Source organism: Sphaerodactylus townsendi, linkage group LG02 (assembly GCF_021028975.2).
Source record: "Sphaerodactylus townsendi isolate TG3544 linkage group LG02, MPM_Stown_v2.3, whole genome shotgun sequence".
NCBI classification, from domain to species: Eukaryota; Metazoa; Chordata; class Lepidosauria; order Squamata; family Sphaerodactylidae; genus Sphaerodactylus; species Sphaerodactylus townsendi.
The window spans coordinates 136131296-136158793 of record NC_059426.1 but is presented as its reverse complement, the minus strand read 5'-3'; the positions used below and the strand labels follow the sequence as shown (position 1 = coordinate 136158793).

Sequence of the window (27498 nt, the reverse complement as noted above, 5' to 3'; positions counted from 1 at the left end):
ACATCTGGAGTGCCAAACGTTCACCACCACGGGGCTAGGGGGTCGTTGTCAGACATCCTATCCCTTAGGCCCGTGGTGGCGAACCTTTGGCACTCCAGATGTTACGGACTATAATTTCCATCAGCCACCGCCAGCATGGTCAATTGGCCATAACATCTGGAGTGCCAAAGGTTCGCCACCACTGCCTTAGGCAATTACGTATAAGGATGTGCCACACATACAATAATAAGAATTATCAAATATTATAGTACAGCCATATTTTATTTTTCCAGTATATTCAGTGAAGTTATATATGCAAAAAGGAAAACTAATAAACATTTCCACAGAGGTCTGAGAGCTTAGCCCTAAAAAGGCAACAAAGATATTTATGTCTTAAATAATCACAATGAAATTCCAAGTCTTTAAATGGATACACAGAAACTTGTGATACATATTATATTACTAAAATATTTACACATGTACACTGCATTAAAAAATTTCCTCAGCACAAAATAATTTAACGCTGCTATATCACCTAAATTTAATTTAAAGCTTTTACACTGCATCATCCAAAACAATATTTTAAAATATCTGTCACTACAAGGCAATTATTAAAATGTTTGCAAATATAAAATACAACTACAAATTCACTTACCGAATCGTTTGCAGCCAATGCAAGAGCTACATTTACTGTAAAAGAAAAGGGGGGAAGTGGTAGAATTAATTAAACAGAAAACTATTTATTTATTCATATCAAAAAGTGTGGGGAAAATAACAGTAGCTGAGTTGCAATTTAAAATTTAAGGTTTTTAACTTAATAAATATGACTAATAATATCTTGCAAAGTATGCTCTGAAATGTTTTAAGCACACTAATCAGTAATGTAATATGATGAGATCCCACCATACTTTGCTATCAAACCAAATTCAGATATTTATTTTAAAACTAGCGGGGCCCGGCCACGCATTGCTGTGGCAATTGTCCTTCTCATCACAGTCCGCAACCCACACAGATGTCCATGCAGGTCCAATGATCCGCAGCATAGCCTTTTGGGGTGGTCAAATGGAATCCCTCTTTTCCTTTTCAATTCACATTGTTATATGGTGGTGTCTTGTTTTTTTTAGTATAAGGTAACCCTTTCCATTCCACAACGGAACTGTCCAGAGTGCAAATCCCGCTGTCCATGAGGCTGGTTGACACGCACAGTCCTGGCTTGGGTGAGGCAGAACTGGGGCAAGGAGGCTATCCCAGTCAGGCAGCAGAGGCAGGGTGGTGAGGCGTTCAGATCGAGGCCAGCTCCCTGGGTTCATAAAGGGCCCTGTGCAAAAGAAGCAGAGCCAGTAGTGTTGGTTTGCCCCCACCCTGCGGATTTTCTTAGAAGAAAAAGGCAAACTCCAGCTCGCTTTTATTAAGAGAGCTGTGGCGAATATGGATGAGGAAGTGGGTAAGTGGTGGTTGGATGTGAGGGCAGAGTGAGGTGTGTGAGGATGAGCTGGATGTGTATGAGAGTATGTGTGTTGTCTGGTAGCAGTGGGTGAGGCACAGAGAGTGAAAGTTACTTATGTGTGAGGGGGGAACCCCACCTGACGTCTCACACGGCAAAGTGTGTATGTGTTTCACTTCCACTCGTATTACCTATTACCTATTTACTGTTTTTACTGCTCATCTCTGGCCATTCTAAGGGCCTACCAACCCCTCAGGCCACAGACATGCTGCACGAACATTCTAAGGGTGACAGTTAAATACAGCCAGCTTCATGGCCTGGTGCGCCAGGAAAAAGACGTTTTACCTGGCTCAGGTATGGACTTTGGGCGATTTGAAGGTCCGATTACCTGCCCGCAACAGGGAGGGACGTCATGTGAAAATTTGGGGGCGATCCGTCCAGCCGTTTCGGCATTAGGGCATGACTAACAAAGTCACTGTTAGCTTTTTATATATATAGATAGATAGGAGAAACTCTTTCCCTGTGACATTTCAGATGAAAAGTATGCAATATTTACATCTACACTGAAAGCTAGTGATAGATCTTGTGGCTATACATTTCTCTAGAGATCTTTAAAGCTGCATAAGCTAAAAGCCAAAACTATATTGTGGAGTAAAAATTTTTAAGTTAATTAAATTAATTATGAATTTGTATGAATTAGTGCTTTATTTTGCCTCTCTAGTATTTACCGCCTATTTAGGTCATTATGTGACAATGAGATCTACTAAAATAAGTAGGGGGGAAATATGCACATATTTTGCACAATATATTCCTGTACATAACTTTGTATGAACCTTTGTCATGCATCCTTAACTGGCCTTTTAATTGGGGAGGGGGCCTAAAACTATTTTATTTTCTAAGAGAAAGTGCTCTAGTTCCATGATCATGTTCATTACTCTTGCCTGCATATTTTCTAGCTCTATCATTTTTGGGATGAGCAGAACAGCATAGGGTACTCTTAAATGCAGCTGTAGCATAGATCTATCTATGACATTACAATATTAACTGTTGAACTTCTCTTTGTATCATCCAATGTGATGCATTCTTAATAGAGCTTATTTGTCTACAAATCTGAATGATGTTTCTACCTTGAATGCTCTTCCCATGACTTTATCTGAAACAGATGTTAGCTAACTAGCCTGTAATTTCTTGGGTTCTCTCTGGATCCCTTTACAAAAATTGGTGTCCCTGTACTGCACAGCTGCGCTGCCTGCAAAGTATCCCTAAATATATCACTAAATCTGTGGCTAGCTCTCTAATTTCCTGTTGTAGCCGATTAGAGTAATAGGTCCTAGCTATTAGCAAACACAGTGTGACTCAGCTACTATGGTGATTCAACAATGGTGATAATTAAAAGGAAGGATTAAATTTAGCTATAATTCGCCTGAATTTCTCTATATATTTAAAGCCTCACAATCTGCTTTATTATTCTAGCTTGTTCTGCTGTATAACTTCTGCAATAAGACTGTCCTCTGGCACAAACTATTTCTTTTGCATTACCCTCAGAAGAAATTGGTTATATTTAATCTGTAAAACAAACTGCATTTGTTTCGATAAAACTGAATTTGCTTTTATCTATCAGTGATGATGAAATCTCTATGTTCAGAGGCAGTGATGCACCTCTGAATATCAGATGATGGGGAGGGGGTCAACAATGAGTGGCGCATCTAGGTACTGACAGGCATGGTCCTGACACACTCAAGGTTCAAAGATACAATGAGCTCAAATTAATACTTAACTTAAAAACTACACTGCATTAATACATTAATTTTTTACATTCAATTAATTAACACTTGAAATCTTTGACACTGATAATACAGGAATTGAAAAATTAATGTTAAACTTAAAACGATGACAAAAACTGCACTTCGTAAAGAAAACACAGAACAACTACCTCACTGAACACTGCGCAACGGCAGTTTGCACTCAAATGTTCACAAAGCAGAGGAGAGTGAGAACCTGTGAAGAGGCACATAAGCAAGCACTGAAGAAGTATATTCACCAAAATAACAAAGCTTGGAAATGGAGGCTTCTCTTGACATTAAATAATGAAGGAAACCCGCATCACCACTCATCATAAAAATTGAATTAATTTCACAACTTTTGACTTGTATTTTGTCTTCTGATGTTGACGTTAATGTATCTTTTTCCTCCATTATGTAATTTTTTCATATATCTCTAAACGTTCTGGAGTGTACTCCTGGGGGTACATGTACCCCAGGTTGGGAACCACTGTACAAGAGTAAATGGATCTTCAATGTAATCCACTGGAATTTTCTTCATTTTTACCAAAGGAAAGCAATTAATATAATAGTGCATATTACTCAAGAAAGCTACTCCCCCAATTCCTTCTTCTGAAAACTGTGGCACAATTCACAAACATAGCCAGGAGTTTACATATCCATCTGTGAGTCTGTAGATCAGTCACTTAACCAGGGTTTCCAGGTACCCCACTAGGGGTGGGAGAATGTGTGGACACTCTGATATTTGGGCAAAAACTCTAAGGTAGAAGTCATTTTTATTATAGAGTTTTGCCCACATACCAGAGTGTCCCCATGTTGGCAGTGATGTGTGCACCAGAAGTGATGTTGCTGTATTGCTGGCAACAAAGAACTAAGTTTGGTACCAGTAAGTTCCGCTGCTGGCTGGCTGAACAGTGCCAGGAGAAAGGGTTCCAGAGAAGGGAATTCCCTGCTGCCAGCTGGGGTCTGGCAACCCTCATAATTTCTTCCCATAAGATGTTTGTTTTACTTATTTTTTCTATTTATTCCAAATTGTTAACATAGTGTAAAGAAAAAGATTCTCAACTTATTTTATCTAGCTAACTTTTTTCCTTCCAAACAGGATTTTTTCCAATTAATTGTAGATATTTCCCAGTTGATGCCATATCAACCCATGGCTTATCAAAGACTTCCTCCACATATGATAACACTATTATCAATTAGTTTGCTCATAATATTTATTTATACTAGGTCCTCCCCAAACGCCATGATCCAATCTCTTTTGTCTCACAGTTTTTGGAAGCTGTGCTCCTTTGCCTTGATAAATAAAATTATACCTTTCTCATGGAAAGATGAAATGTGGTTGGGCATGCTGTGGTCCAAGTTGCAGTAGCGCAGGACTATATTGTAAAATAGGGCAAATTCTCTTTAAAAATTAAAGAAGCTTCCTTGCACACCAGCTTTGTCAAAACTATTATCATTTGCAATGGTAAACATAGCACTTTCATAAAAGAGCATACATAGTGCTCTGGATGGTTATATATAGCAACATTTTCCACAGTTGTACCCACCATTTTGTGGGCTCCATGCTGCTCAAGAAACAAAGAGATAGTTTAACTGTCACAGAATTCCCATTTTTATAGAACCAGTTCTGCCCATGATTGTCCAATATGTCTGGGATAATCTTTTAACATTTTTTCTTACTTACAAGATCACTGGATGAAAATTTAACTGCTGAAGTTTATTTAAATTGTTTGGAATAGTTACTCTCAAGTATTTAAATGACTTATGACATTTTGTTACTCCCAAGTATTTAGCTACTCCCAAGTATTTAGACCATTTATGAAATATGTCATTTTGGATTTCATGCTGTATTTTAGGTTTAATGATTACACATAACACTAATTTTTTATATATATACTTAATACATCATCCTGTTACTGCTCCATACTCATGGCACTCTCTCATGAATTCTGGCGAAGTTTCTTTAGGATTTATGGTTTGCTGATAGCAAATATACTGATGTGTGTATTTGACTATTATTTCTAGGCCTCTAATACTGATGTTAGTCTTTATGGCAACTGCCAAAGGTTCTTCTGAGAGAACAAAGAACAGGGGTGATTAAGGACATCCCTGCTTGGTGCCTCCACCCAGGGGGAAACTTCCAGAATCAAATCCATTTACTCACATTCTAGCTTTTGACTTTTGACAGACTGACTGTATTACGTTCATAAAGTATTGCCCAATATTTAATGTTCTCAGGAGTTCAAAAATAAAACCTCATTCCAAATTAATAAATGCATTCTGTGCACCGAGGGACAAAACTGCTAATCGCATAATCTATTGAAATAATTTTTTCCTTTTATTTTCCAGGTCATCATTTGTCTTTTACATCATGTGTGTGTGTTTTACTTCTAATTCTCTTATTTCCACCTGCAACTTTGATTTTTCACAATTCAACTTCTTCTTTGTTCTGGCCATTGGTCTCATACTGGTACATGATCAGATAATTTTTAATAACAATTTCTGCTTTTACAATAGGTTGGATGATGTTAAAATAAAATTGTGTTGCATAGCCTGCTCAGGATGGTTTCTTGTTAACATTCCATTTGTTCCTATTCCAGGATTAAGTCGTGACATGTGCAACAATAATAGTGTGACACACGTCCACTGAAGAAGACGTTTGTTGAAAATGAGGATCTTAGCCGTGGAAGAAATTTTGGACTACAACGGCTTTGTGGATTAGGATGATTTTTATCTTGCATAAAAATGGTAATGACATCATTACATCAAGGTGGGGCTCTAGGATTCGCCCAAAACTCTATCATCTGACCATAGTGATGTCATTTAAGAGTTTTATGTCAGAAATTACATCATCAGTCAATGCATTGTCAAAACTTGTCTCCATCCCCCAAATCCCCAGAGCCCTTCGGGGATTGGGCAGTCTACAAATCCAATTAATTAATTAATTAATTAATTAATACATACTCACTCAACTGGTCAACCCTAATTTACTGAAGGAGAAATTGTTGAGGAGAAAAATCAGAACCCAACTATATGAGAATTCTGAAGCAATCAGTAATAGAACAGTACTAGCTATGCACTTTTACGTATCTATAAGTATTGTTACTTGCTGAGCTAAAGAAAGAAAGCTTCTTAACTCATACTCTACTTAGCTAAGAGGTTAAAATAAGCTCATAATCAGTATTAACTTTTTGTTAGTAAAAGAATGAGTGGAAATAAGTTAGATTCTTAAAAAGTTTTAAGGAAAATTGTAAGGGTCTTGGAAGGGGACAGTTGTCTCTCATTTGGTGCAGTTCTGAGTTGTTAATAACTAGATAATTTTTTTCTTTTCTGTAGTGATGTAATTTAGCTTTATAAGATGTACATGTTGTGTTGTTCAAGAGTCTCAAACTCACATAGGAGTAGATGCTTTTCTTCATCATGATCAAAAACATAAAGACATAAGCTTCTAAGAAAAAGAATTTGCTGTTACTTTGAACCCCTTGGTCCAATCCACATTTTACTCCTTCAGTACACAAGTCTTCCCAACCATGCCAAATTCAGACTGATTTTGCCAAAATAGCACATTTACTAAAAAGCTGATTAGACACAGGAAAAACTTATAGTACTTTTAGTAAGTCTGAAGTTGTTATAAGCCCAGATAAGAGCATACAAAATGTGCTTCTGGATTTCATCCTATGAAAACATTCTTGTTATTTTGCAGCTATATTTTACAAAGCAATAATTGTATGCTAAATAGGACCAATGTACTGAATCAATAAAGTCTTACCTGCAGTTGTAGATTTTCCAACACCTCCTTTCCCAGAAGCAATGACTAGCACTTGCTTAACTCCTTCAATTGGTTTTTGTTTTGGTAATCCTCTAGACAGGATTTTGTTCCGTTTGTCCTTTAGAAGCACATCATTTGTACTGGATGACTTTAAAAAAATATATATAATTAGTTATTATTGCACTGTTTTGCAGTTCTTTTAAAAATTGCTCAAATTTAACAAAATAAGATACCACACAACTGAGCCCTGTTAAGGATATAGAAAACTTCCTTGACCTTGGTTAGAAATCGCTTCATGTAGTTATCACTACTTGTGTATGCTTGTAAATAAAGCATGTCAACAAGTAAATCCAAGAAGCAGCCCCTAGTTAAAAGCAGGAAGTATATCAATCTTCTCAAGCTCACCACAACTAAATTTAACTGCTGGGGATATCCAACTGCCAGCTATTATATTTTGAATCTTCTGTTTTCAATACTTAAAAGGCATTACTCCTAATTACCCATCTGACGAAGGAAAATATTTAAGATTAGGAAACATGATGAGAAAGTTGAAGACTTTCACGGCTGGACTCAACTGGTTGTTGTGGGCCTTCCGTGCTGTGTGGCCGTGGTCTGGTAGATCTTGTTCCAAACATTTTGATTGCATCTGTGGCTGGCATCTTCAGAGGTGTATCACAGAGAGAAGTGTGTCTACCGGACCACAGTCACACAGACCAGAAAGCCCACAGCAACCACATGGTGAGAAAGGCTTATATCATGTCAGAAAACAAAACCTTGTTCACACTACATCCATATATTTAGGGGGGTAATAGAGGTACACTGCACTGGGGAGACTGAGGTATTTCCCAACACAATGGTTTTACTGATGTCCTCATCTACCATACTGTGTGCTGATTTTCTCTCACATAAGTGTATTTCTGTACAGTTTATAGCCACTAAACTAATTACATTAGTCATGGTTTATCAGTATGTAGGGGCGAAGTATATGGTTTTGTATTACATTTTAAGTATTAAAATAAATATTAAAAGAGGCTTGAAAGAATGGCATATGTGGAAGATGAACAAAATATTCCCAAACAAGACATAAGAGCAGGATTCTAGAAAGTTTGTCTTTCCCCTCCCCCCAAACAAAGGTTGTACATGTGAATGCACAGTACACTAAAATATTGTATGCCAAATAGCTAAGGTTTAAATGGTGCATGTGCTCCAAATTATGGCAAACATACAGCTGCCAACATCCAGGTGAGAGACCTGGATACTGCCCAGAATTAAAACTGATCTCCAAACTCTAGATATCAGCTCCCTAGAGAAAAGGCTGCTTGAAGGTCAGACTTGATGGCATTATTCCCAGTTGAAGTCCTTCCCTTCCCCAAACCTTGCCCTCCACAAGCATCACCTCAAAAGCTCCTGCAATTTTTCAACTCAGACCAGGCAGCCTGTTCAAAGCGTCTTAGGTACAAAAATGAAACACTTCAGCCTAACCTACAAAAAAATGCTCAGAAGTGTCAAGTGCTCAGAAGCACAGCCAAGTTTGTTTGTAACCTGAGAATACCTTATAGATTTAAGAGCAGTGCAGAATAGGAATTTCAGAGGACCAGTTATGGTACCAGTCCGGGACAGTGCAAATGTGAGTACAACTCAGTCAGCCTGGAAGCTCACCAGCAAACCAATCCCTCTTTCTCAGCATAATGATCCCTGGCCTTAGCAGCGCTAAGGGAGAACAGGAGAAGCCTCTCCAATGTAATTGTTTGTTTTGTTTTCGTTCCTTGCTCGGGAACTGACCAAGTACAACTGTGGAACAGCTGAGCTACCAAAAGCAATCTCCAGTTTTCTTAAATTGCTTCCCCGGGGTTTGAAAATCTAGGTGGGAAATAGGAAATAGGTGCAATAACAGGGAGGGCCACAGAATCAACCCTTTCCAACGATGACCTCTTCCTGCCCCTCCGAAAGCATTTCCTCCTGCTCTTTCCACCACTCTAGTCCCAAATGCAATATGGCTCTCCGCGCGTCACTTACCCGAAAGCGGCTGGAGGAACGCGAGTTCGCGGCTCCTCCCCAGGCCGGAGTGATCCAACGTAGGACTTCCCTTCTCCCTGCACAGGCTTCACTGAAGACTGCCGTGCGCAGCACCCAGGCAAAAGCTCGAGCCACCATCGCAGCCCCTCTCCAAGCGCGTGGCACGAGGAGATGGCGTCGCTTCGCCCCGCCTCAGCCTGGGCCGGCTGGAAAAGCAGGGAGCTTGACTAATCTGAAACGTCAGGGCTTTGAGTGTTTTCCTGCCCTGATGTTACAACTGCAATTCTCCTCGGAGTTTATGAATGCACTCAGAAGAGGATAGGCTCCGCATCAGGGACGAAGGTATAGAATTTGGGGGATGGGGCCAAGGGGGCGGGGGTCCGCCCCACCCCTGGGGCGGGGCTTTGCCTCCCCAAACCCCGCCTCCAGCCTGCAAGCCAGCCGGAGCCCAGGAAAGAAAGTCTCGCCTTTATCAGGACTGCTTCATGAGCGGCAAGGCTTTCTTTCCTGGCTTCCGGCTGGCTTCGCAACAAATAAAACAGGCATTCCCCCCTCCCCCAATCTCATATCCGCAAGTGTCAGAGGTGCAGACAAACGGGGACGGCAAAGTCACTGAAAACAGCACACCACCACTTTTTCTGTCCAGCCAGCTAAACTGCCCCACACTAGAAACAGGACTTTCCACAATGCATCTGTGGCAGCGTCGTCTTCGCAGCTGTTCTGCAGAGAAGGTAGCTGGAGCAGCGAACTACATTTCCCAAGTTGCATTGAGAGAGTCCCATGTGTGTCCCCTCCCCTCCCCCTTTCCATGATTTCTAAGCAGAGGTAAACAAACTGAAAAAGGCAGAAACCTGCAGGAGGCGTAGAAAATGACTTGGATCCCAGGGACAGTTTGTCTCTCGAGTCACGAGAGCTCCAGCCTCCGGAGCTCGAAAGCAGGTTCGGGACAGCCGAGGGGAGCTGCAAGCCATAGCCAGCCTGGGAAAGTGATTCTCCTCTCGCCTCTCGCGACAGCTCCAGAGCTCACAATCAGCTTTGCGAGAGCCAAGGCAAAACTGGTTGTGAGCCCCGGAGTTCTCACAAGAGGCGAGACTCGCTGTCCCTGGCTGGCTACGGCTCTTGCTGCTTGCAAGCGGGCGATCCAGGCTGGCTGTCCCCGTGTGTGGTGGGTGCGCAGGAGCGGCTGGCCGCCCCCGGGGTCCCGTCGCCGCCGCTGCCGGACATACAATGGGGGGGGGGGTGGAAGGTTTCAAACCCGTTAACCCCCGCCCCTTACCTACTTCCCTGCGAGTCTGCAAGCATACATAAGAACTAGAAAAAGAGAGAGTAGGGGCTAACTAGATTTTGTTTAGAAGCCACACCCGAGAATTAGCAGTGCAATTATTTTTTTCCGCACCGTCCGTTAACGTGGTCATATACATATTAATAATAGATTACTGCTGTGACACTGTCAGATGTGGAGTTCAGGTGCTTTCCGCCGTATTAGAGAGTGTACGTGGGTCCCCAGCTTTTTTGAACCTGCGGGCATTTTTTGGAATTCTAATGTAGCATGGAAAGGGGGGGGGGGTGCAGCCTCAAAATGATTGCCATAGCTTTATTTCTGTGAAGGTTCTTCTGTTGTGGCAGCAATTGCTGCCAAAGCAACATTTTTCAAAAACATGTACACAGCCTATCAAATCTTCAGTAGCTATTCAAACCCTATGCCCTGCCTGGCCCACCCACTTTCTAAAAAAGACTTGTGGGTGCCAGAAGAGGTGTTGGTGGTTGCCATGATGTCCATGGGCACCACATTGGGTACCCCAGCCTGGACTCGTGCTATTGAGGAAAAGCGGTTGCAGCTTGAGGTAAAACCTGGGACATGGTCTATTCCCATTTTCCTGGTTTGTATCCCACACACGGTTTCCCCTTCTCCAGTCATCCCCACAACAAGCCCGTGAGGCAGGTGATGGACTCATGGCCCAATTTCTTCCGTCTTTATGTATGTGCTAAGGCCTGTTTGGTTACGCCTATTCTTTTTGTGTGAGTCTCGTGCTCTCTGCAGCTTTAGTATCTTTGTGTATCTACAGCTTCAGTATCTTTGTGTATCCAGCTGAACTACTCTTGCAAGATACTTCCATGGCAACAGGTTTTTCAAGATCTCTGCCTGCTGCTTTACTTTTTTTTTTCTTCAGATAAAGAATTTCTGGTTAAGAAAATGCAGTTTGCCAAATCTGTGGAATCACTAGCATTTTTATGCACTGAGATTATATTGTTTAGGCAAACCTGATGTACAAATCCATCTTTAGAGTGTGATACTGTCCTCCCATGGGCTTTTCCTGGGCAGTTTGACATTCTTTTATTCCTGTGACCTATAGCTGTATCAGCCTTGTTTGAAATGTCTCCCTTCATTAATCCCTACTCTCCTCCTCACCAAAAGATGTGTGGTGAAAGTGTACTCAAAGTCTTCTCCACTGTTACCCACATTTGTAAGACTTCCAAGGCATTTTAATTTGCTCTTGATAAGTGTACCCTGATACAGGTCTAGCCAGTTGGCATCACTCCCATAATAAGGTCATAGGAACTGAAGTTATGGCAGGCTCCTGGAGCACGTGTTAGTTGTTCTGTCTGGCAACACATCTTCCCAGAAAGAATATGTGCTTTATAAATGTCCTCTGTTCCTCTTTCAGACTAATGAATGATCTCTGTTTTAAATCCTAATGCAGTCACACAGAATTGAATGTCCCACATCAGAAAAGAACTCACAGTCTTATAGCAATGTGTATGTCATCACTTTAAAAGCTTGAACTATACTGCCTCAATGCTAAATATTCTTATGTGTTTGTGTAAGTGCCATCAAATAACAGACTTATGGCAACCCCAGCAAAGGGGTTTCAGGCAGAGGTGGGATCCAGCAGGTTCTCACAGGTTCCCGAGAGTAGGTTACTAATTATTTGTGTGTGCCAAGAGGGGGTTACTAATTGGTGATTTTGCCACGTGATTTTTGCCTTAGTTACGCCCCTCCTCTCAGCAGTAGCACACAGAACTTGAAGCAGTCTAGCAGGAGGTGCACCGGCGTGCGTGGCAGCCTGCGCCTGCATGCATTCGTTTCCCGCCCAAAGACCGGCGCAGCGGCTGCGTCCTTGCCACATTCCTTGCCCCGGAATGCCCGGCCATGCCCCCGCCATGCCCCGCCCAACCCCATTGGTGCTACGCCACAGTTTGAATCCCACCACCTTGGGAACCTGTACTAAAATTTTTGGATCCCACCACTGGTTTCAGGGAAGCAGAGATGGTTTGTCATTACCATCCTCTGAAGAGTCTTTCTTGCTGGTCTCCCTTCCAAGAACTACTGACTATTTAGAATCCAAAATCTGACAATATCCAGCCATACCATAATGCCTTCTGTATGATAACTATACTTATTTTCTTTAGTTTCCACTAAGTAATATTCAGATTGTGGATTTTTATACCATTACATTTTCTTCTGTGCATATGCATTATAGTTACAGAATTTCACACCCTTTTATGGTAAGTTATCTTTACAGTTCTTCCTGTATCATTATTACTGTTTGTGGTGTTTGTTAAATGTTAATATTATTTTCTTAGTTCTTCAAATATAACTGTGGAAGATGGGCTCTATGGCATTATGCTCCATTAAAGTCCCTCGCCTCCCCAAATCCTCCCCTCCCCTCCTCTGACTCTACCCACAAAACCTTCAGGTATTTCCCAACCCAAAGCTGCAACCTTAACTACAATGCAAGGAACTGCAATTAGAATTAAACCTCATTTGCACCATTTTACTAAATACTAAAGCCCATTTGCACTGTTTTAATGCTTGGAAACAGCACATTTATTTTCAGATTTGCATACTATGTGCATATCATGTAATTATAGAATTAAAAGGTTGAAATGGGCCTAACTATCCAGCCCAACTCCCTGCACCATGAGGGATGATCTAAAATATCCCTGACCATTAATTGTCCAATCTGTGCTTAAACCACCTCCATGGAGGGAGAACCCACAACATCTTTTGGCAGCCTAATCCAACACTGAATTGCCCTTATTGTTGAACTGCCATTGTTATATACATACACAAAAATTAACTGTTATCAGTCTGACAGGTTTCCTGTTCTATTTCCCACGAAGTCTTCTTTTCTTGCCACTATCTTCATGGGATGGAAGAGTTTTGAATTAGACTGGGGTGCCTGCTCTAGTTGCAGATATTTCAAAATGGGTTTGAAATAGTTGAGAAGGTATCTGTTCATCTTTTTTATTTTTAGCAAGGCTTGAGGATGTCTAGCTTCCGATTAAACCCAAAGTTTGCTTTGGAAACAACCCTCATTATAGTATTATCTCCACCATAATTTGGAAAAGATAGAGAACATAATATTTAAAAATCCTACAGCACCAAAAGACCTGTGGAACTTTTTATGGCTGACAGCCCAATTCAGACGGTGTGTGTGTGTGTGTGTGTGTGAACGCATTTAGGTAGTGGCTTATGGCCATGCCAGCATGTTCCCTCCCATCACATAAGGGCACCTCTGCCAGTGAAAGGGGCAAATGCGCCAACAATCCCTCAGCTCCACAGCGGGCAAGCCTGGAAGTCTGGGGCACTGCAGGACTGTGCTGCCATCTGGAATGAATGCCAGCACAGCGGAGGTGGGGGTTGGCCAGGCCAGGGCATTACCAGGGGTAGAGTTAACATTAATTAGCTTCCACTCTGGGTTTGCAGCCAGTTGCACCACTGTCCTGACACCACCCATTGGGACCTGTGGAGGGCTTCCCGGTGGTAGAGGGTTTTTGCTTTTTTTCTCCCTCCCAATACCTCCAGAAAGACCATTGGAGGCAGCGTGGTGCCCCCTTCACCGTGCCACTTCCAATCGCTGCACGGGTCTGGATTGTGCTCTTAGAGTCACTTCTCACACTACATATTCCTTTCTTTTTATTTTCATTATAATATAGGTATCCTGTTTTGAAATAGTAACACATGTGAAGCAGTGCTAAATTTTATTTCCTCCATTACAGTCACAGTGTTTCTCCTATTTTTACTTTTTTAATTGAATGGTTTTCATCATGCTCCCTCTAATGGGAAATAGTAAAATTGCACTCAATAAGTGAGAATCACTCCTTTCCAATAATGAACTAGGCATGAAATGAAGGCATGAAATATAGTTGGCAGGGATATGAATAAATGTGAATTTAGGAAAGCAACTACAGCTTTAAAAATAATATGATTTTTATTATTTTCAGAATTTACTATTCTATAAAATGTTCTTTAGACTGTACAGTTTCAGATAGGGTTATAGTTAAACACAGTGTTTATTTTATGTGCTATCTTGTTTTTACTGCATTTGCTGCTAATTCCTGTCAAGGTTTTAGTATTCTAGTTTTGTGCTGCTTATGGTATGTCTTATTCTGTTTTGTTTCTTTTTTTCTAATTTTGTAATCTTCATTGAATATCAGCTAGAAAGATGGACTATAAATAGATGATGATGTTATCCATTCAGTCGTTCTCGACCCTTGGCGACCCAATATGCAAGCTCTTTCCACATTTTTCGATTAAGTACTGCTTCCTTCAGCTGGTTGATGCTCATGCCTGTATCAGCTTTTATGGTATCCAGCCATCGTATTCTTTGGCATCCAGGTCTTCTCCCGTCATAAAGTAAGTAGCTTTAAATGAAATGTTAACCTGAAATGTTAGAGTTTCAGTTAAAGAAAATTAAGAAGAAAATTAAGAACTACTCACAGCTAGAGTGAAGGGTACACTCAACATGGAGTGCTATGCTTCTTAATTCTCTCCATTTTCTGTACAGTCTCCCATTGCCCATCACAATTCAGATTTTAAACTTTTTGTGCATTTTTATTTGATTTTGTTATCTATAAAGTACCTTTTGTTATCTATAAAGTTATCTATAAATAATGATCAGTTACTTATTAAACAACCTATTTTAAGGTTGCCAACTTTTACTCTATGTTGTATTAGGGTTGCCAACTTTTTCAAGGCATTGGTGCTTTTTCCATGTCAGAACATTCTTAATCATTGTATCTCCATCTGAGAAATGCTTCTTCTGTTGAATTTCTTCTAGCTATGCACTGTTATAACTATAGGAGCTCTGCTGGGGGAAGGGAACTGCATCTTGATTTGAATGAAGTTAAGCTGACATACATACATCAATATGTCTACTTTCTCACCAGGGCTGTGGATACTTAATTCCAGAGACTGGAGCCATGAGCATAAAATACAGATCTTTCTACAAACCTGGAAAAAGCCCCAAGTTTTCAGAGAAATTTAAAAAAGATACCCTGAGGGAAATTTTAAAAACACAAAATAATAAATACCCTGTAGCTTCAAGAAATGAACACCCTCCATGTGCATTGCTAGGCAACCATAACAGTATCTCCAGTGCTCATGGGCGCTTTCTAGGGCTCTGGCCTTTGAAGGAGGACTCATCAGGAGCCAGCTCAACAACAACCACCATGCAGCCTAATACTGCACAACTTGAATGACTTTCCAGGGACAGCTGCTGACTTTTGTTTAACAGAAGTCCCCCTATGCTGGTGTGGCTTACCAGTTAGAGTTTTTGACTAGACCTAGAGACTCAGGTTCAAAGCTCCTTGCATAAATTTTGGCAATTACACTTTCTCAGCCTAACCTAGCTCATAGGAAGATCCAATATGAAATGAATTGATTCTATAAAGGTAACCACAGCCCCCAGTTTGTAAGACCTCATCAAGGCTGTTAATGATAGGACATTTTGGAGAACATTGATTCATGAGTTGGAAGTCACTTGGCAGCACTTGTTATATACAAATTGAAATGTTCATTTGGGGGGTATTGTAAACTCCCAGACCCCACCCTCTCTATAGGGTGCCTTAAGTGGCACAGGGAAGAGGAACTGACATGAGAACCTGATGCTACTACACAAAAAAGAGTTTCCAAGAGACTTCAGGTCTTCATCTTGTGCGTCAAAGGATGGGGGTGGGGGGAGTTGGAAAGCTGTACTTTTCTCATGGCCCAAGGTGTGCCTAGCTGAACAGTGGGGCTAGCTAATTTCCATTGTCTCACCCTACAGTGATTCCCAGCCCCATCCAGAGAGGGCGCCAAAAGGGCTTAAGGAAGCGGTGCAGCCTTTTGCTGGTACATTTGCCCTCCCCATTACTGCATGCTAAATGCTAAAAGAGAATTGCTATAAATTGTTTCAAAGACAGTACATAACTCTTGAAATGATTAAGAAGAGGATTACACAAAGTGATAGTCTTCTGGAGGTGTCATGAAGAGGTTGAGTTCTTCCATATGTGGAGGACTTGCAAAAAAATCAAGTATTACATGAAAATGCAAAAAGTAATCAAATTAAAATTTCCCCTTAAGAGAGATTTGGGAGAAATATTTCTTGGTTGGGTTAATCAAATGTATAAAACACAAGAAGCTAAATTAATAATAAATGGAAAACTTTCCAACAAATTCGCACCAGGCAAGGCTGTCCCCCTTCCCCACTTTTGTTTATTCTTTCTTTAGAAGTATTGTTGAACTTCATAAGAAAAAAATAATTATATTAGAAGAATTAAAATTAAAGGGGAAGATTATAAGGTTAAAGTGTATACTGATGATGTCATAATACTTGAAAATCCATCTGACTCCCTTTCATATCTTAAAAAATTATTAGTGAATTTTGGAAGTGTATCAGGTTTAGAACTTAATAAAGATAAATCATATTTTCTAGTCAAAAATATGGGTAATGAAACTGAAAAACAAATTGCTACAAAGGTAAAATATTTGAGGATATATTTATCCTCATCTAATTCAGCATTATACAAAAATAATTATGAAAAATTAGAAATAGACATATATGGATTATTAGAAAAATGAGGGGAAAACTTAATCTTTCTCTACTACAAAAGATTGCAGCAATCAAAATGACTATACTTCCTAAATTTTTATTTTTGTTTCAATGCATTCCAATAGTGAAACAAGGAAGCGTTTAAAAATGGCAAATGATGATCAATCAATTTATTTTTGGGGGGAAATCTCCTAGGATAAAAATTAAAAAAGAGGAGGTTTAGCGCTTCCTAATTTGAAATTGTATCATGAAGCTATAAGTTTAGTTTGGTTAAAAGATTGGTTCGAGTTAAAAAATCACAATTATTATATCTTGAAGGAGAAGGATTAAGATTTGGTTTTCATGCCTTTCTTTGGTATGAAAAATTAAAGATGAATAAACAATTTCTAAATCATATAAAAACTTCATTATATAAGGTATGGATTAAATTAAAAAAAATTATTCAGATTTGCCATTACAGGTGGCTCCAAATGAGGCACTACTTAAAAGATGTTAAAAAAAATGGATAAGATATTTACAAATTATAAATAAAATTATAACCGGAGGAAAAATAAGATATGAATTGAAAACAAAACAAGATTTACTAAAAGAAGGGCTAGACTTGGTGGTTTATTTTCAACTGAAAAACTGTTATATGAAGGATAAAAATCAATTCAGAAGGATGGTAAAAGAGGATATATTGGAAAAAAATTAATAAACAAAGACAAACGTTTAATTAAAAATATGCATCAAATTGGTCTTAATTTGGAACAGGAAACAGAATCAATTAAAGATTATATGATTAAATGGGCAATAGACATTGGTCATAATATGATGCTGTAAGATTAGGAAAAGCTATGAAAATCTACTTTAAAATTTACAAATAGCAATTATATAAAAGAAAATTATATGAAAATGCGCTTCAGGTGGTATATGACTTCTGTAAGATTAGCCAAAATAAAAAAAATATCAAATAAATGTTGGAAATGTGGTAAAGAATGAGGAACATTTATACATCAATGGTGGAATTGTGAGAAGGTTTTTCTTTATTTTGTTAATAAAACTCAATTGTTAATTTTACAAAGGCCTATCATTTAAAAGATTTGACTTGGATGATCCTCGGAAACACAGGTTAGTGGTCTCAGTTAGTCCCTCTCGCTAAACTTTGTCTCCGAAACCTAATTCCCGCAACTAAAAGTGGAGACAGCCTACAATGGGTAACACAGTGGGTTTAATTGGTATGCAAATTATCATTTTGACACTGGGCCTGAGCTACTTCCCCACACGTCTGTGGATTTCCACCTCTGTTTCTTTACCAATCATGATGTCGCATCAACTTTCAGTTCTCATTATAACGTTAGAAAGCTTTTGAGAAGCTTCTAATACAATTTGATGGACAAATTTGTAAACAATCTCTTCTTTCTTTTCCATTTGTACTCAATCATCAATTACTTGATATTTAATAATGTCTTTCCACTATGTTATATCTTTCCACTATGTTCTTTCAGTTTAGCATTCATGTTTATACAGAAGGAGCAATGCTTTAATGGAATAAAGTGTAAAGAATTTCTTATAAAATATGCTTGCTTTGACATGTTTGTCAAGTTCAAGTCTCAAAGTAGAAATTATATAACTTGGGAAAACGCAGTTTCCTTCATTGTCATAGAAACTCATGGAACTTTTGGAATAAAACTGCAGGAGATGAGGTCTCTGATCATATTTCTCCTATTCCACAGCTCTCAATTTTTTTTTCTGGGCCCTATTCAAATTTCTGGTTTGATGTTCAGAATCCGAAATAGTTTAGGGCCAATGATAATAACTCAAAGATTGCCCTATCCAACATAAGTTCGCCTATACACTAAGGTTATATGGAGGGCCCTGCTTTCTCAGCTGTCAGAAACCTGGTAGATCATGATATGAGGCATGGTCTGTTCTGTGGCAGCTCCAAGATTGTGGAATACTTTCTCCCAGATGGTGTCCCATCTATTCTGGCATAGGCAGCCCAATTCATGAGGGGAGGAGTTTCATGGGAGACTGACACTGTAGCCTCACCACCTCCTGAGAGGAATGGGGAAGCACAGAAATGAAGGGAAAAACAAAAAACTAACCCACAGCCCCAAATCAGTGCCATTTGTCAATGGGCTACACCTACATTTTTGCAGGTGTTAAGTTGATGCAGCTGAAGGGGGCATTCCAAGGCTGAATACCCTCAGGAAGCTGACGCTCTGACCCCCAAAATGCACCCCTGGAATGCTCTATCACTGCTGGCATAGGCATCTGCAGTGGAGAAGCACCAGTATTCACACCCAGCCACACAACACACCACCAGCAGCATTATACGACTCTCAATGATATACCGTATATACTCATGTATAAGTCGAATTTTTCAGCACATTTTTAATGCTGAAAAAGCTCCCCTCGACTTATATGTGGGTCATTAAAATTTTTTGTGTGTTTTTAATTTGCTGGCCAGCAGGGGGCGCAGTTTTTATGCTAGCGACACCAAAATTTCAGGGTACCCTCAGAAGACACTCCTGATGATACCAGCCAAGTTTAATAATGTTTGGTTCAGGGGGTCCAAAGTTATGGACCCCCAAAGGAGGTGCCCCCATTCCCCATTGTTTTCAATGAGAGCTATTAGTAGATGAGGCTACCCTTTTGAGGGTCCATAACTTTGGACCCTCTGACCCAAACTTCACCAAACCTGGCTGGTCTCATCAGGAGAGTCTCTTTATGATACCAGCCAGGTTTGGTGAAGTTTGGGTCAGGGGATCCAATGTTATTGATCCCCAAAAGGGTCCCCCATCCCCATTGTTTACAATGGAAGCTAATGGTAGATTTTTCATTTCTGATAATATCCCTCTTAAAATCTAAGTTGGGTTATATTTGGACATACATATGATGATGAGGAATCCAGTTTTGAAGGATTTTAACTCCTGTGTTTTAGCTTGGTTGCTGATTGAGCTAAGGTTTTTGTACTTTTAAAGTTACTGTTGAGACCATATTGTTCTTGTTGACCCTCTTTTCCACTTACAGAGCCAGTTTACTGTTTTTCTTTGAAATACATATTCAAAAACATTTAACCTACTGATGCCTCAATTGATGTAATTTTATTGGTATCTATTTTTATTTTTGAATTTTACCAGCAGCTGCTGCATTTTCCACCCTCGACTTATACACAAGTCAATAAGTTTTCCCAGTTTTTTGTGGTGAAATTAAGTGCCTCGACTTATATGCGGGTCGACTTATACACGAGTATATACGGTAGGTACCATTTATGCCATCTGGATTCACATTGATGCTGATTTGGGGTCATACCAGCTCCATGGCACTCCCCCGCCCCTGTTGATTACACCCTTAGAAATAGCTAAAAGCTTTCATGTATATATATAACTAGCGGGGCCCGGCCACGCATAGCTGTGGCAATTGTCCTTCTCATCACAGTCCGCAACCCACACAGATGTCCATGCAGGTCCAATGATCCGCAGTATAGCCTTTTGGGGTGGTCAAATGGAATCCCTCTTTTCCTTTTCAATTCACATTGTTATATGGTGATGTCTTGTTTTTTTAGTATAAGGTAATCCTTTCCATTCCACAACTGAACTGTCCAGAGTGTGAATCCTGCTGTCCATGAGGCTGGTTGATACGCACAGTCCTGGCTTGGGTGAGGCAGAACTAGGGCAAGCAGGCTATCCCAGTCAGGCAGCAGAGGCAGGGTGGTGAGGCGCTCAGATCGAGGCCAGCTCCCTGGGTTCGTAAAGGGTTGTGTGCAAAAGAAGCGGAGCCAGTAGTGTTGGTTCGCCCCCCACCCCGTGGATTTTCTTAGAAGAAAAAGGCAAACTCCAGCTCGCTTTTAGTAAAAGAGAGCTGTGGCGAATATGGGTGAGGAAGTAGGTAAGTGGTGGTTGGATGTGAGGGAGGGCAGAGTGAGGTGTGTGAGGATGAGATGGATGTGTGTTGTGTGGTAGCAGTGGGTGAGGCACAGAGAGTGAAAGTTACCTACGTGTGGGGGGGAACCCCATCTGATGTCTCACATGGCAAAGTGTGTATGTGTTTCACTTCCACTCGTATTACCTAACAGTGTTACCTATTTACTGTTTTCACTGCTCGTCTCTGGCCATCTCTGCGAACATTCTAAGGGCAGACCAAGCCCTCAGGCCACAGACACGCTGCACGAACATTCTAAGGGTGACAGTTAAACACAGCCAGCTTCATGGCCTGGTGCACCAGGAAAAAGACATTTTACCTGGCTCAGGTATGGACTTTCGGTGATTTGAAGGTCCGATTACCTGCCCAGAACGGGGAGGGACGTCCTGTGAAAATTTGGGGGCGATCCATCCAGCCGTTTCGGTGTTAGGGTGTGACTAACAAAGTCACTGTTAGCTTTTTATATATATTGATTGTGACTGGATATTTCAATTCATTTTTTATTACTCTAGTTTTTATTTTAAGCTGCTCTGGTGGATCATGAGACCAAAGAGAGGAGGAAGATTTGTTTTAAATAAATAAAACTTCCTCCTAACCCATTTTGTACATTACATGAACATCTTAAGTGGTTTAGAACTTAAAGGTTTAATAATAGGCTTGTGTATATTAATACCACTCAGGAATGTTTTGCAGGCAGTGGGAACTATTACCTTTAGGTTTCAATTTAACAACAATGTGTGTCAGGAATAAAATTGCAGCTATGTTGTCCTTTCATAGACGGTCTTCTGCTTTCTGTTATATGCTTTCCTAAACTCCCTGTTGTTCTTAAAACATAATTGATTGTTATTGGTTGGTTTGCCTGTTTTTGGTCAGAGGCATAAGAGAACTGCCACTTCAATAGTATACGGATTCAAAAAAATAATAGCAATATGCTACTTTTTTATCCAGACCACAACATTCATCCCAAAGCAGTGAGTTAGCTTTCGAGTTTCCCTGGAATACTTAATCAGAGTGAATGTTCAATGTGAAAGAGAGAGAGGAGAAGGATAGAAAATAAACCTTCAGGACATGGTAAAATCACTAAGGAGCAGCAGTGGCGTAGGAGGTTAAGAGCTCGTGTATCTAATCTGGAGGAACCGGGTTTGATTCCCAGCTCTGCCGCCTGAGCTGTGGAGGCTTATCTGGGGAATTCAGATTAGCCTGTACGCTCCCACACACGCCAGCTGGGTGACCTTGGGCTAGTCACAGATCTTCTAAGCTCTCTCAGCCCCACCCACCTCACAGGGTGTTTGTCGTGAGGGGGGAAGGGCAAGGAGATTTTAAGCCCCATTGAGTCTCCTGCAGGAGAGAAAGGGGGGATATAAATCCAAACTCTTCTTCTTCTAAGTCTGCACTTTATAGTAATCTTAAAATGGAGTATAGAAAGTGTTTCAGATGTGCTGTGAAATCCCATGCATGTCTGCCTCAATTTATCACTGTGTTCAACAGGGCTTGTTCCAGATTTTTTACAAATATCCACGTTATAAGAAAGTTTAGAAGAACAATATGAAAGTATTCTCTTTGTGTGCCAAAACATCATTTAAAGTGCTTAAACTGCATGATGTGGCTAATCTAAGCTATTAGTTCGCTCATAGCCTGTTTTATTAGGCTAAAGGAATATTCATTAAAAATTTGTAAATTCTAGATTATTATTTAGCTCTTTCATCTTCCTAGAACCAAAAGAAAACAGCAGTACCTAGGTGGCTGTTAAGTTTGATTAAAACTTTATGAAAAGGTTGCACCTACTGAAGCAAGCAAAGCATTACATTAACTGAGTCAAATTACTACAAAATGAAGGCTGACTTCACACAAAATAAGATTCCATGGTTGTTTAAACTACCATCTGTTCTGAATTTTAAAATACATTTTGTGCCACTTTGCTGCTGCAATAACCCTTGAAAGTGGCTCCACTATGGCAGAGTTCATGCTTCTGTGCAAAATTGGATTGTTAACTGCTGGAAAATTCAGTTATTAAAAAAGAAACAGATTATTGACTTCTCAAACAGAATAGTTGACTACTTATACAATACAATACGTTTTCTATATTGTTGAAGCACACATGAAACACCCAGCTTATGGCAACTAAGGATAGATGCATTGTGTCATTATACAACAAGCTTATCGCTTGTCTGGCAATAGCAGCACCTTCCTCTGACCTAAGGAACCTTCCTGCAACACTGGAGGCCCTTGCACCAAAAGAAGCTTTCTTGGACCAGAGGAAGATACCACCACCCACCACTAGCAAAGCAGAGGATAAAATACAAAGTCTGCTCAAATTAATGAGAATTCGGTGGGCTTAGAAGAGTGTGACTCTGCTTAAAATTGCACTGAGTGTGTCCTTGGAAACTGGGAAGGGCCATGGATAGACAGAATGCATAAAAATAATTCAAGAGTAAACTAGAATCAAACCTGGTTATTCAGATCATAGATGATGCTCCCATATAACTTTAAAGCAGAGAAGCAGTTAGATATGGGATGCTGCACTTGGTGGAAATTCCTAAGTCACCTGAACTCTGTCTATATTTATCTTGAGGTCATTATAAATGACTGCTATAGAAGCAGCTTTCTTCAGCCTTTTAAGTTAGGTTTTTCTACATTCACCACAAAATTCATGAAAGGAGTAACTCAAATGAGGTATCTTATATGAACAACTCCTTAATGCCGCTGAAGTAGTTGTTCCCATGAAGAACATTTATTTTATATCCTACTTTTCTTCTGTCAAGCTGGGGTACGAACAAGCACTGACCCAGCCAGATCTGATTCTCTTCAATAGGGCGGCAGGATCACATGCCCTCCAATCCTACCCTTCAAATGAATGGAGAAGGGACATTGATGTCACCAGTTTTATGCAGGGCATGCTGCATGTCCAAATATGTGTACTATAGTTTTCTAGTTCCAACTGACATGATCCAGACATACAAGTTCACAATAGTGTCTCTTGAACACCTCCAGCTTTCCATGGTGAGCAAGCAGATGCCTCCTGTTATATTTCTTTCCCCCAGTCACTTCATGTGCTGCTTTGTTATGCCATGACAGATGCCCACCAACATAGTGTTATTTCTACTTTGGTCTGACATTTCCTACCACGGTTATCAGATCCAACTCTGCAGAATACCCTTGACTCCTTCACTGCTCTTCAGTCACAGTTTCTCAAAATCCATTTATTCACACTCATCCCAGTTCAATCTTCTGCTGTCCTCTTTCCTGTGTTGTAAAAGGTCTGTTTTTCTCCAAAAAATGGGAAGGAAAGAATGAACACTGGAACAAGGACTGAAGTGCAGTGCAAGAAAGTGGCTACTGTTTCGGCCTTATCTGTTGCTGGGCTGTGAAAAAACGTTTTCACTGATCTAGATGACCTAGTTCAATCCCTTGACCCAAATCTATTCCACTTAGTTCAGTGTGCTTACACCAGAGGCTTGATACACACCAGGAATGTGCTAATGCCAGTAACCTGGCACACACAGTCCCTATAATTTGCTGTTTCAAATGCACTGAAGTGAATCTTGAAGCGGTAAATATCACAGCAGGTTTGTTTTTGAGCTGCATTAAAATGGTGGACACCTGCAGAGGGAAGAGAATATGATTAACTATGTTTCTATTTCTTGTTTTGTGCAGCAGATAAAATGTATAAAAACACATGTATTTTCATACAACAAGCTTTGCTTATCCAAGTTGTCATTAGATGCCTGTCTCTTAAGAGCTTTATAACTGTAACTGACAGAGACCTCAAGATTGGTATTATTTTACTCTGAAATGTAATTAAGTTTTGATTGCCCCAATTCAACATGTACATGCATCTCTTCTGTAATTGTCTGAAAGACTAAACAGTGATCTATTTTTAATATAGTAATTTTTTTTACCCCTGTGTGGTGTAAACATGCATAAAATTAGCTACTCATGTGCTGGCACTGCTCCCACAGAGCAGGAAAAACTGCATAATGTGTAAACAGTGTATCCCATACTATGTGGCAAATGCAGCTTTTCAAGGTTTCAGAGATAAAATACCAGGAAACATGTCTTAGGAAATTGCCAGTTTTTTAGTCTACAAAACAAGTAAATGAAATAAAGGGAATTCATAATTGTGTCTGAAGGCATAAAGATACCATCCAAAATAAATTAAACTTAACATTTGTGCAGATTTGTTTATTTTGCATAAACATATCCTCTATAAATTATCAGGGAGATGTCAGATTCATGCGCACCGATCAGCTTGCTCAATATCAGGGAAAGGGGGACAGTCAGCTGTACCCAGACAGTTGAACTGGATGTTACCTTAGCTAATTGTTGATTGACTCCATGTGTCATGGTCGAACTAGGAGGCACTAATCTGTGAACCAATGACAGGCAAAAGAAGAAGATGCTCCGTCTGCCAGTACTGAGGTGTGGATGAATGTTTCTCCATCTTGCAACCCCTGGCTGATATCTGTCTTTTTTTCCCTCCATCATTGAGGTCATTCAGTATGTTCTCTGGATTGTTTCTCAGTCTTAGGTCACATAGTCTTGATGTCTGTCTTTATTCTTAAACAAACTTACCATAGATCTTGGCTCCATACACAATGGGCCAAATTAGAGAAGACACTGAAAGATCTGTGATTGGATCTCCCAAGCCTTTTTATTGATAAGTAGCAGTTTGGGGTTCTGATTCAAATCAGGATTTCAGTGTAGAGGGAGGGCATTTAGCCCTTTCCTTTGTGCCATTTCTCTTCATCTCAACTAGTTCTGCACAGCTGAAAACCTTCCACCACACAATGGTAGCAATTTGAACCAGGGATCCCCATGGCTGCAATGATCCAACAGGAGAGAAAAAAAAGGGAGAATCATGCATGGCTCTCCAAGAGTCTTGTTTAGTTTGAAACTGTTGTAAATGTTCCAGTGAAGTCAGTGTGGTTTATGTCTAAAGAAGTACGTATTGGTTTTCACTGTTGTATTTTTGTTGTACAGGGGAAGGGGGTGTGTGGCAGGGATATTTGCATTTTGCTGCCAATGAGAAACATTGGCGGGGAAGGGTGAGCATCTTGTTGACCACACAGGTGCCCTTCTCCTATGGGCTGGAGGAAGGAACTTTTCAGGCCGCATGCCTCTCTAGGAGCTGCACTATTGCTGGGTCTTTCCCTGACTGCTGGCTGTCCATGAGAGGGAGTGGTGTTGAAGGGCAGTGGCTGGATGAGTAGGTAGTGTTTGGGTGTGCCTGAGTGTGCCAGAGGGACATCATTGACTGCTTGGTTAGTAAGTGCTGCTGAGGTTGCTGTGAAGTGTAATGTGCTTGCTAGACTGCCTGTACCTGGCAGAGAGGTGCATGTTGTCCCCCCTTCCCCAGAGAGTGTCCATAGAGACCAGACCAGACCACTTCTCCAAACTTGAGCTGACTTTTTTGTGCCCTATAGTATTGTACACATGGATCACATATGCTATGAATATGAAAACTACTTTTTTGCTCTTTTTCCCCAGTCAAGATGGCTCACATTTGCAATGCATTCCCCAGCAAAAAGAAAAAGGGTAGGGAGTTTTGTAGAAACATAATGAACACAGAAACATGATATAAATAAATAAATCAGTCCCTCCAGCATGACTAATGTGACCCTTGGCCCTTGGGTGTGACATGGTAGTAAAACAGCAAACTAGAATAGTCAGCACATCTGGAGAAAGTTACTTTAAGGCTTTGAATTTTTTCCTGGTCACATCACACTACATTGTTTAAATCATATTCATTTTTACCTTGATACATTCACATATTCTGTGCTTTCTGGCATATTTTTACATTTACTTCTAGTTGTTGAATGGTCATAATTCTTAACAGATGTCACATTAAAGCAGAATATTCCAATACGATTGGTAAACTTTGTAAGGCATAATAATACACAATATTTTAAGGCAACACACAACTTTAAACACCGTTTGAAAGCAAAAAAACTGTGTCATATGATGCAAGTCTGTCTTCCTCTACTGTCCTGTCGACAGGGCAACCAAGTGGCAAGTTTCTGCTAATGGGAAATGGGGATGATTTTTATGACCAATGCCACCACCCATCTTTCTGCTTTTTATGATCCCGTCTGTTAATAGCAGTATTTCAGGGAACCTTTTAGTCCATCCAGTGGAAAGTAGTATTCCACTGATGAGAGCTGGTGTGGTATAGTAATAGAGGGACTAGGATCTGGAAGACCTGAGTTCCAGTCCCCACTGGAAGTTACTCCACAACCTAGAGCCTGTCAATCTCAGCCTCACAGGATTGTTGTGAGGAAAAAATGGAGAAGGAGGAATGATGTTGTAAGCTACTTTGAATTGCAGCGGGGCGGGGGGGTGGGGAGTAAAGTACAAAGAAATACTGAAATGGTGAATGTATGTAAACCTGCTGTGGAAATTTCCACTGGATCCAGTAAATAAATGTTACATTTTGATGTCATGCTACTGCATTGGGCATTCCCCCATCCCGCTAGCCAATGATGAAAGGAAAAGGCAGTAATATAGCCCATTGATGATGTCACAATATGTTTTGTTTGCATTAGATATCACAAGGAAGAGAATGCAGAGGGACATGCAATGACAACTCTGCGTTTTATAAAGTATACTTTTACTCTTAATATAGTAAATGCTTTTGTTTTGTGGAGAAGCAAAAACCCATTTTATTCTTACTAGCAGGCATTTATTCTTTTCCAATTTAAAGATGCCATTTAATGAGCATGTTTTCCCATCCTTAATCACCAAAAAGCAGCTGTTTGGTTTCAATTGTAAGATAAACATTTCCCA

The 27498-nt window shown here is 40.2% G+C and overlaps 1 protein-coding gene and 1 long non-coding RNA gene across 3 annotated transcripts in view; one reads left to right on the top strand and one right to left on the bottom strand.

Moving 5' to 3' along the window:
• The window catches only part of NUBPL (NUBP iron-sulfur cluster assembly factor, mitochondrial), an 88121-nt gene extending 78362 nt beyond the window's left edge, over positions 1–9759 (bottom strand). Inside the window, exons 1-3 of one of the 2 annotated variants that reach the window (XM_048485062.1) lie at positions 8993–9759; positions 6977–7124; positions 635–669 (exon numbers count right to left, since the gene is read on the bottom strand). In XM_048485062.1, the coding sequence (XP_048341019.1) occupies positions 635–669; positions 6977–7124; positions 8993–9130 (321 nt within the window). In that variant the 5' untranslated portion in view covers positions 9131–9759. The remainder of the gene's footprint in view (positions 1–634; positions 670–6976; positions 7125–8992) is intronic. The other variant, XM_048485065.1, reaches the window with a different exon arrangement.
• Positions 9760–14577: 4818 nt separating this feature from the next.
• Positions 14578–18516, top strand: LOC125426984. Its single transcript, XR_007243615.1, has 2 exons — positions 14578–14633; positions 15167–18516. It is a non-coding gene; the product is annotated as an uncharacterized LOC125426984 (long non-coding RNA).
• Positions 18517–27498: the final 8982 nt, after the last annotated feature.